Genomic DNA, 9,276 nt, shown 5'->3' with positions numbered 1-9,276 from the left:
TGAGGCAGGGGCTCTCCCCACCATATAGAATGAGGTAAGGGCTCTCCCCACCGTATAGAATGAGGCAGGGGCTCTCCCCACCATATAGAATGAGGCAGGGGCTCTCCCCACCGTATAGAATGAGGCAGGGGCTCTCTCCACCTTAAATAATGAGCAGAGTCTCTCACTGAATCCAGAGCTCACTGTTCTGGCAATCCGACTACACAGTTTGTTCTGGGGGCTTCCCTGACTTTGCCTCCCTATACTGGTATTAGTTTTATACTCAGCCAGCTTTTTACTGGGCTCTGGGGATTCAAACTCCAGTCTTCATGGTTGTGTGGCAGGCACTTTACCTGCTGGGCCATCTTGTCAACTAAAACTAACATTTTTACGGCCAATAAGTGAGTTTAAATATTTCACTTTTAGTTATTTCTTGTAGAGGCCTTTGATTTGGAAATTAATTATTGTGTGTGGCTGTCAGCTTTAAAAAGGTAGCAAAACAGAACACCAAACTTCTCATTAAAAACATCCCTGGAAGGAGAAATGATATAATAATAATCTCAAAAAACTTTAAAATATAGTTTAGAAATCCCTAAAGTTTATGTATATTCTTAATACCTAAAAAAGGAAACAAACTACTGGGGATGGAAGCCAGGGCCTCGTATGTGCCTGGCACTCACCCTGTACTGAACTCATTGGAGGGGGCCATCTTAGAAATCAACCTCTGCATTCTAAAACTCCGCCTGTAAGACCCTACTCCTGCCTTACGTGGATATGGAGACGACACTTGGAGTAGTAGAGGGGGTTAAACTAGGACCCACCCATATTTTTCCATTGTTTGTTTTGTGTGAGGCAGGGTCTCACTACCTAGCCCTGGCTGGCCTGGTATTCACTCTGTAGGTCAGACTAGCCTCAAACTTACAAAGACCTGCTGGCCTCCGCTTCCCCAGTGCTGAGACTAAAGATGTGTGCCACCACACCTGGCAGAAATCTGTCTTAAAAATCCCCCAGAGATTTCTGCTCAACCTTCAAACCTAACTTTGTTTAGATGCAAGCTTTGCTTCCACAGCGGGTTACACTGTAGGAAGGATTGGGGAGCACACAGAGTGGATCCCCAGGTGCTGGTGAGTTTATCTAATAAACTTGCATAGGGGAGGGGTATGAGGGACCACAGGTGATGAGCCGTTTGTCCACAGTGAACAAGCAGCAGAACCAAAGCTCGGCCTGTCAGGAAGAGCTGAACACACAACCAGACACATACCACAGCACATGAGACTCCATCTCTGGAACCCATTGCTGCAGCAACCTGCCTGGAAAAGGAGCTTCTCTGCCTCATGGCACAGCCCAGGAAGTCCGCCTGCTAGAAGCTGCCCCTGCAGAGAGCCAGGTTACCACCACCAGAAAGCTAAATGGTGACTGTGACTAGCAACTGACAGTCTCCCTCATCTAGACCATAGTCAAATATGAAACCTTAAGCGACCACACAAGGCCACGTCTTTTCGTCTGCTTTCAGTCAGGACACACCTGAGCCTCCCCCCTCCTCCATGATGCTCTCCCAACTCCTCTGCTTGCCTTTCAGCTCTCTGCCAAGACAAAGATGGGAGGGACCAAGTCCCTCGCATAACAGGATCCGAGTGCATAGATTCTGCTCTCTGATCAGATCCACGGAAGGGCTGAGGACAAACCCCAGTCATAGTTCAAAGGCTTATCTCTACCTTACTCCCGTTAGGTTGACAGCTCGGCTCCTTGGTGCCAACTGCCCCACCTCTCATTTATCAAGAGTGATCCATTAGTCTGCTCCTCACAAGAGTAAAGTCAGTGACCACCAGTCAGTCCCAGGATGGAGCAAGAAAGGCTTCCTCCTTCCAACACTCAGTTCCCACACAGAAACTACAAAGCTCATTCCAAAGATTTTTGACAGAAATACCCAGCTAGCTCTAGCTGTAATCTGGGTTATGAACTTATTTCCACAAATGTCATAATGCCTATTAACAGATACAGGGTGATTACCAGAACCCTCTGGGCAGGGCCAGGAATGCGTGTTTGAAAACCCCTGGGGAAAACTGATAGCTGATAGCTGTTCTGATTAGTCGCTCTGCCTGTGAGAGCTTGCAGCCTTCAAAGAGCTTCCGGGAACCTCTTGTACACACCACACACCCTAATGGTGGTGACTGCAGGGTGAGGCCGACGTGTACGGCACTGCCATCTAAAAAGCCAGTAGAAGGACCGAGCACATGCTCTTCCACAGCCCTGACCACCCCCAGGACCCCATCATTTCTCTCCAAGAGTCCCCAGTTACCTCCACTTTGCACACAGCAGATACACGTCTAAGAAGAGTTAAAAGGGCCAAATGCAGACATTTGATATGAGCCTTGGGATATCCATGTATCTACATTTAAAGTTGGTTCCTCTCTAATGTTTATCTCAGCCAGACATGGGGACACACACCTGTAATCCCAGCACTTGGGAGGCTAAATAGGAGGATCTCACGTTCAAGGCCTGCTTGGACTACAAAGGAAGCCGCTTCCTAAAATAAAAACAAGAGAAAAACAGCAACAACAAAGCAAAGTTGAACATAGTTGGGCGTACTGATGCATGTCCTGAATCCCTGCACTCCGGATGGTCTACAGAGTGAGTTCCAGCCTAGCCAAAATTATATAATAAAAATGTCTTTTTTTAAAAAAAGTAAATTCCAGATGCATCATTCACTGTATAAAACGATGACATCACAGGAAGACGGATAACCTAATGACCCTGGCATAAACAGGCCACATTGTCTGCATACAGCAAAACAGTACTTTGTGCTCTTGTATTCCATAAATGCTCATAATTGTGTTTATCAATTAAAATAATATTAATAAAAATATGAAAGAAACTATGAAGTGTCTCCTTAGTATTTTGTACTGATTGCATGTTACAATAATAATATTTTGGAAGCGTTGTGTTAAATAAAAATACTATTCCAAAACCTAGACTCCTTTGGTGTTTCCATTGGCTCCGTCATCGGCAGATCCAGGCCATGAACAGTGCTGGAAACTCAAGCAGACATTATCTGTGCCTTCATAGCCACGAAACTCTGGCACTCTCCTTCTTTGAACAACTCCAATATTTTTAATTAAAATATTATTTAACTTGAGAAAAAGGAGTGACATTGTTAACTACATGGGACTGGAAATCCTCGGCAGCTATCGGATGACTCCCGGGCTCCTCTGAGCCCACCACATACTGATGGACTCAAACAAACCATGAGTAAGTCCATCATTACTTTACCCCAAAGACAACAGTTGGGTTTTCATCTGACCATTTATTCATTGCCAGTGTATTCTCAGTTATTATCTTAGAAACCAAAGCTGGACGGTAATCTATTTCCCTACTGGAAGAAGATGAACTCTGGTCATTTCAGAGATGTGGGTTCAGCTCCAAGGTCATCCAGAGGAGTCTGCCCCACCATCCCTCGCTCTACATTCCTTCCACATGTCCCTCTGCAGGGACACGTGAGATACACGGATGACGACAGCAGGTGGGGAGCAGAGGCTGCAGAAGGGGGCAAAGGTGACGAGGAGCCCACCAACAGCCCTGCCCTCTGAGTACACGGGGTGCTGGTCCAGGAAGTTCTGTGTCCAGCCCCAATCATCTTAACCTAGTGCTTCTCCCACATCACCCGAAACCCCTCAATATACCAGGATAAGGCCTTGGTACTGTGTTATCATGCCAGGAGCTTCACCGTGCTATGAACCCTCATTAAAGGAACAAGGCAAGATCTACATTACAACTTCAGAGGCCCTGGTCATCAAGTCCTAAAGACTGGCTGATTCAGAAGGAGAAGAATAGAAAGGACACTTTGACTGTGCTCCAGTGTTGACACATGGGCAAGTGACACATGACAAGAGGGGAGTGACCAGGCAGCCCTGGGCTCACGGCCACTTTTCAACCCCTGCCTGAGCACTCTCGCTCTGACGAGATCCAGGTGTGTGGCGGGGAGGGAGTCAGGGTAAGCAGTGAAGTTTCCACCTGGCCATCACCCCTTGGGTCTGTGGACAGCTGGCCTGTCTTCCCACAGGCAGGCTTACCTATCACGCCCAGCTTGGCTGCGAACATCAGTGCAATCCCAATGGGGAGGCCAATCACATAATACCCGATGGCGTTAACGATGGCTCCGACCTTCTGGTTTCCAGTGCCCCTCAGCACTCCACCACAGGTACACTGTGGGCAGGGGACATCCATCAGTGTGAACACAGCTGGTACTGCTAAAGACCCCACCTCGCAAGAGTAGAGAGCCTCTCTGTGGTCCTCAGACTTGAGCATGACTTTGATAATGCTTGTAGAAGCAGCCATGATAACGATCAACAGTAGCCCCTAGACCATTCTAGCCCTCATTTCCACTTGAGATTTAGCGTAATCAGAAGAAATCATTGACAGAGACCGTGGAAGTGGGCAGGGAAGTCAGGCTCGATACTCACAGCAAGACTTTCAAAGAGGTGGGACACAGCATAAATGGGGACCACTTGCGCCACCAAGGCCACGATGTCTCTGTCGGGAAAACAGAGCACGTGGTAATCAGTGAGAAAGGAAGGGCCGGAGAGAGGGATCAGTGGTTAAGAGCACTTGTTCTTGCAGAGGATCCAGGTTCAATGCCCAGCACCCATACGACAGGTTACAACTGCCTCTGACTCCAATTCTAATAGGTTCAAGAGTTTCTTCTGGTTTCCATGGGCACCAGACATATATGCAGCACACAGACACACGTGCAGGCAAACATCCAAAGGCATAAAAAAGAAAAAAGCATTGAAGGGCATGGACCCCAGAGGAGGAGGCCCCACATGTAGGCTTGAGCTCTTTGTCTAGCTGCCCTGGTGCACTCACACCAGGGGTGACAAGTGGGGACAAGTCTACTGCTATGTGACACACATCAGAAACCAATGTCCTAATTTAGTTCACGGCTTTTAGGGAGAAAAATCCATGTAATCCATTTAGTCAATAAAAACCAATGAAAAAATTTAGTACCCATCTACCCACCCTAAACAAAGCTGAGATCACACTGCCACCCTCCTGCTAACCCAGTCCCTGAGGAAGAACTTGAATGCACATCTCAAGAGCTGTCTGAGTGACACATGACAGAGCAAGCACATGTGTGCTGTTCGCATGGAATGAGGCTCCGCAGCAGAGCATCTGCCTAGCATGCGTGAAGCCTGTGTTTGGCCCTGGCACCATCAAACAATAACAATAAATGATCTTCCCAGTCAAGCAAGTTTGGTGAGACTCCCAAAGGTATTCTGGGGTTCTCATTTCTAGAAAGGGGATCTACCCTTAATGCTATTAATTTGGATTTTAATGTCTGCATGTTAAGGGGAAAAAAAGGAAATGCTACCAGGAGAAGCACCCTCAGAGACACTGATTGGGACCAAAAAAGAAAAAAAGAACCATGTCTAGATTGAATATTTGTTAAACGAATGAGTAAAGAATCCAGCATAGGATTGGGTGGTTGCTTCCTTCCCTTAGCCAACACAGGAATGCAGCTATTTGTTAAAGCATCGAATGAGAAGCTTATGCAAACAAGTCCGATGGCCACTGCCTCCTGGGCCACACCGTGACTGCCCTGTCCCCATATTCTTACCACTCCTGTGTTTGTCTGATGCTTATGAAAATAGAAGCAAATACAAATGGCTATGAGAAACTCCCCTGGCACACACACATGCCCTCCTCATGATGCCTGCTCCACTTTTTCTCCCTGACCATCTCTCTTCTAGTGCACCGAAATGCACTTTCAGTGCGGAGCTGCTCGATCCTGTTTACTACGTCATCTTGGGTTCTAATTTAGTTTCTTTCTTTCCTATCTTGAGGTCGGGGAGAGGCGATGCTCAGACTGAAGCAAGGCCTTCTATGTGCTTACTAAATACACACCCTCCACTAAGCCACACGCCCAGGCCCTTTCTTTGGACTTTTAAATAGATAAGTAACTCATTTTTGCAGGACTAAGGGTCAAACCAGGGCTTGCTTCAAGTTTACAAAGCGCTGAGGTGTTTCTCCAGCCCGATTTTGGGTTTTAGATCAGTTTTGGTGACTGGGAACAGACTGGTTCTCTCTCTCTCTCTCTCTCTCTCTCTCTCTCTCTCTCTCTCTCTCTCTGTGTGTGTGTGTGTGTGTGTGTGTGTGTGTGTGTGTGTGTGTGTCTGTCTGTCTGTCTGTCTGTCTGTCTGTCTGAACCGTCAGATTCGGGGGCTCTGGAGACACATTTGCTTCACAAAAAATCCAGTTTCCTTTTCTGTGCTCTGAAAGATTAAACATCATTAGGATGATCTATATTTTAACAATTTGAAAACTTTCTCCCTTGGAATCTTCTGGAATCAGTGACCTTTTTTGGCATTTTCAAACAAGTTCCCCTTCTTACAAGGGAAACACTTTATTTAGTCTTTTCTAGAGCAAATTTTGGTCAACCATTCTTCTAGAGAATTATTTCTTTTTCTGTGGTTTTTTTGTTGTCCTTGTTTTGTTCTGTTTATTGACACAGGGCCTCACTCTGTAGCCCAGGCTAACCTGAAGCCCATTATCCTCCTGCCTCTGTATCCTGAGTGGGGGGATTACAGGCGTGTGAAACTGTGTCTGGCTTTGCTCTTCTAGGTTTTAATTTTTTCTTACAAAAAGAGAATGTGAGAACTAATCTCTTAGGATTTTTTTGAATGATCATGTTGTGTGTGTGCCTGCCTATCAGCTGCAAAATTTACCCTAGAAAAACTGAAGATCGAAATAAAATGATTTCCTTGTAAGAAGCAAGAGAATGCTTTCAAATGCCCTTCTGGTGGAGTTACAGAACTGCCACTGGGACCATATGCTTGGCTGGGTAGGGGGCAGAGGGAGGGAGGAAGGGGGCACCAGAGCCTGGGCTGTGTCCCACCAGCAGATCGATTAGGTTTGCCCTTCTCTTTGTGTTTTCTTCATGGTGAGGTAGGATTTCACCTGTTTCATTTATTCTGCCAGTTTAAGTTAGCCTTGCACACAGAATGGCAGGGATACAATCTGAGAAAAATCTTTTTATCCAATTTCGTCACTATGTGACATCACAGGATGAGGTAACCCAAACCTAGATGGTTTAGCCTGCTACTCAGGGACCGGGTCTGTCTGTCTGTCTGTCTGTTGCAGACTGCTGCTCCTAAGGCCTGACAAACAAAATGACATGAAATCCAACAAGAGAGAAAACGCTGGGATTGAGGGACACAGTGCATGCATGTCACAGAGGAAACAGCAGGCCGAGCAGTGTGCTACAGCAAATGTTGTATACGTAGAGATACTATGCTGTACTTGATTAAAGGTACAGGAGAGAGGGAGGTGAATATGATCGAAGCATACTATATACATATATGAAGCACAATAATCAAATGTAGTTTTAATTGCTCATTATTATTCTTTGTGCATGGGTATTGCCTGCACTCACGTGTCTGTGTAGCACATGTGTAACGGGTGTGCCCTTGGAGGCCAGAAGAGGACCTAAGATTCCCTGAACTAGAGTTCCGAATGGTTGTGAGCCGCTAGGTGAGTGCTGGGAACTGAACCTAAGGCCTCTGGAAGCCAGCACTCTTAACTGCTGAGCCATCTCTCCAACCCCTAAATGCATTTTTTTCTTTCACTGTGTCCAGGTTTCTTTATTTAAGAACAGAGTGATGAGTGATATGGACTCAAAATCAAGAGCATCGCTGAGCCTCGTTTTCCTGCCAACCACCTCCTCCCACCCTCCCGGCCCCACCCCTGTGCTTCCAATCACTGCTCAGTAATAAAGAACCTGACCTGCCTGCTGGCGGATACCCCAAGCTCTATCCCCTGCCTCACCCAGCCCTTCTCCCCTCTGCCCCATCTGCAGGGCAGGCACCTCAGTTTGAATGTGCGGAAGAGCTCAGAGCAACGAGAGGGACTAAAGAGCTGAGCATGGTAAAGTGGAGGCTCCCACAGCCTGGGGTGCCGAAACCGGGTTCTGGGAACAGAAGAAAGGATACAGGGCCCCTAGGAAAACAGACTCTGTAGCCTTTAACTCCTTTCTTTGGGAATAGTCAATGCTGGATTGTTTACCCTGCTGGCGAGGGTCACAGAACCTCACCCTTCTCCAGCCACGCTGCTAGGTAAGGGTGGTCTGCCGTAGGAACGTGAGGCCTTCAGGTTCCCTCTCACTTGGTTCTCCATGCTTTGCTCTTTCTTGTGGGCCTGCACCAGGGTCTGTCCTTTGCCTAGCTCTTGAAGCTTCTTGTTGGCTTCCTCCGCCCACTCCTCCAACAGGGGGCGGGGCCTAACCCGAGTTCTTGAAACTGACCTGGCTGGATGCCTTTTTAAAGAGAATCCCCAGGGTGACCCCATACTGGCCCAAGTAGCAAGATTCTCTCCTCCAGAAGCTCGGAGGATTGTTCCAGTCTTTCTGCAGAGGCTTTACACCCCGGATTCCTGGATGGGGAGAGGATGGCTTGCTGGGCTAGCTCCAGCTTCTACCTCTCTACTCTTGACAGCCCCCAAGTGGGCAGTACAGTGCCAGCTCCTGTTGGGCCACCCGGCTGCATGGTCTCCAGGCCAACCTGGGGCACTAGGCCCACCCCACCCTGAAACCCACAGTACACCAGCCCTCCACAGAAATCATATGGCAGGAAACACAAGAAGTCTCTCATACCTCTGAGCCTGGCCCAACCCCCAATCTGATTCCATGTCCATCCTTTGAGAAAGAAAAACAGAGCTATTTATGGTCGCCTTGCTCCCTGCCCTGAAGTGAGTAGTCTGTGAAAGCAAACATCAGCCTACCATCCAAAGACAAAAGAGAAGCAGGCGAGGAGGAAACTGAGGCAGCCGCATCTATTCCGAATAGACGCTTTCTGAATCCACGAAGGAAAAGCCAGTTTGCAATTTGTGACTACTGACAAAGACATCCCAAACATCAAGTGTCTCTATGACATTTCCATACAGTAAGAACATCCGAGCTTGCCTTCCTGAGGAGGAAAAAAAAACCCTGCAGAGCGCAGAATGGGTTTATTTGTCTCTTCAGCAATCAGTTCAGTGTCATGATTTCTACGACAGTCACTGATGAGATTTTTTATCTTTAATCTCTGTGACAAATATATTCTAAAACTCTAAAAACCAGGCAGTTTGGCAGATCTGAGGTACCTAGGTAGCCGGGCGATGGTGGCTCACGCCTTTAATCCCAGCACTCAGGAGGCAGATGCAGGCAGATTTCTATGAGTTAGAGGCCAGCCTGATCTACAGGAGCTAGATCTAGGATAGTCTCCAAAGCTACAGAGAAACCCTGTCAAAAAAAAAAAAAAAAAAAAA

General features: G+C 47.3%; 1 protein-coding gene across 1 annotated transcript in view; it reads right to left on the bottom strand.

Annotated features, from left to right (window-relative positions):
• The window catches only part of LOC101991442 (multidrug and toxin extrusion protein 1), a 34,603-nt gene that overhangs the window by 5,477 nt on the left and 19,850 nt on the right, over positions 1–9,276 (bottom strand). The window contains exons 13-14 of the mRNA XM_005349918.2: positions 4,440–4,509; positions 4,050–4,182 (exon numbers count right to left, since the gene is read on the bottom strand). Coding sequence (XP_005349975.1) covers positions 4,050–4,182; positions 4,440–4,509 — 203 coding nt within the window. The remainder of the gene's footprint in view (positions 1–4,049; positions 4,183–4,439; positions 4,510–9,276) is intronic.

Source organism: Microtus ochrogaster, chromosome 7 (genome assembly GCF_000317375.1).
Source record: "Microtus ochrogaster isolate Prairie Vole_2 chromosome 7, MicOch1.0, whole genome shotgun sequence".
NCBI classification, from domain to species: domain Eukaryota; kingdom Metazoa; phylum Chordata; class Mammalia; order Rodentia; family Cricetidae; genus Microtus; species Microtus ochrogaster.
The sequence above is the reverse complement of the archived record's forward strand: the minus strand, read 5'-3'. Positions and strand labels throughout refer to the sequence as shown.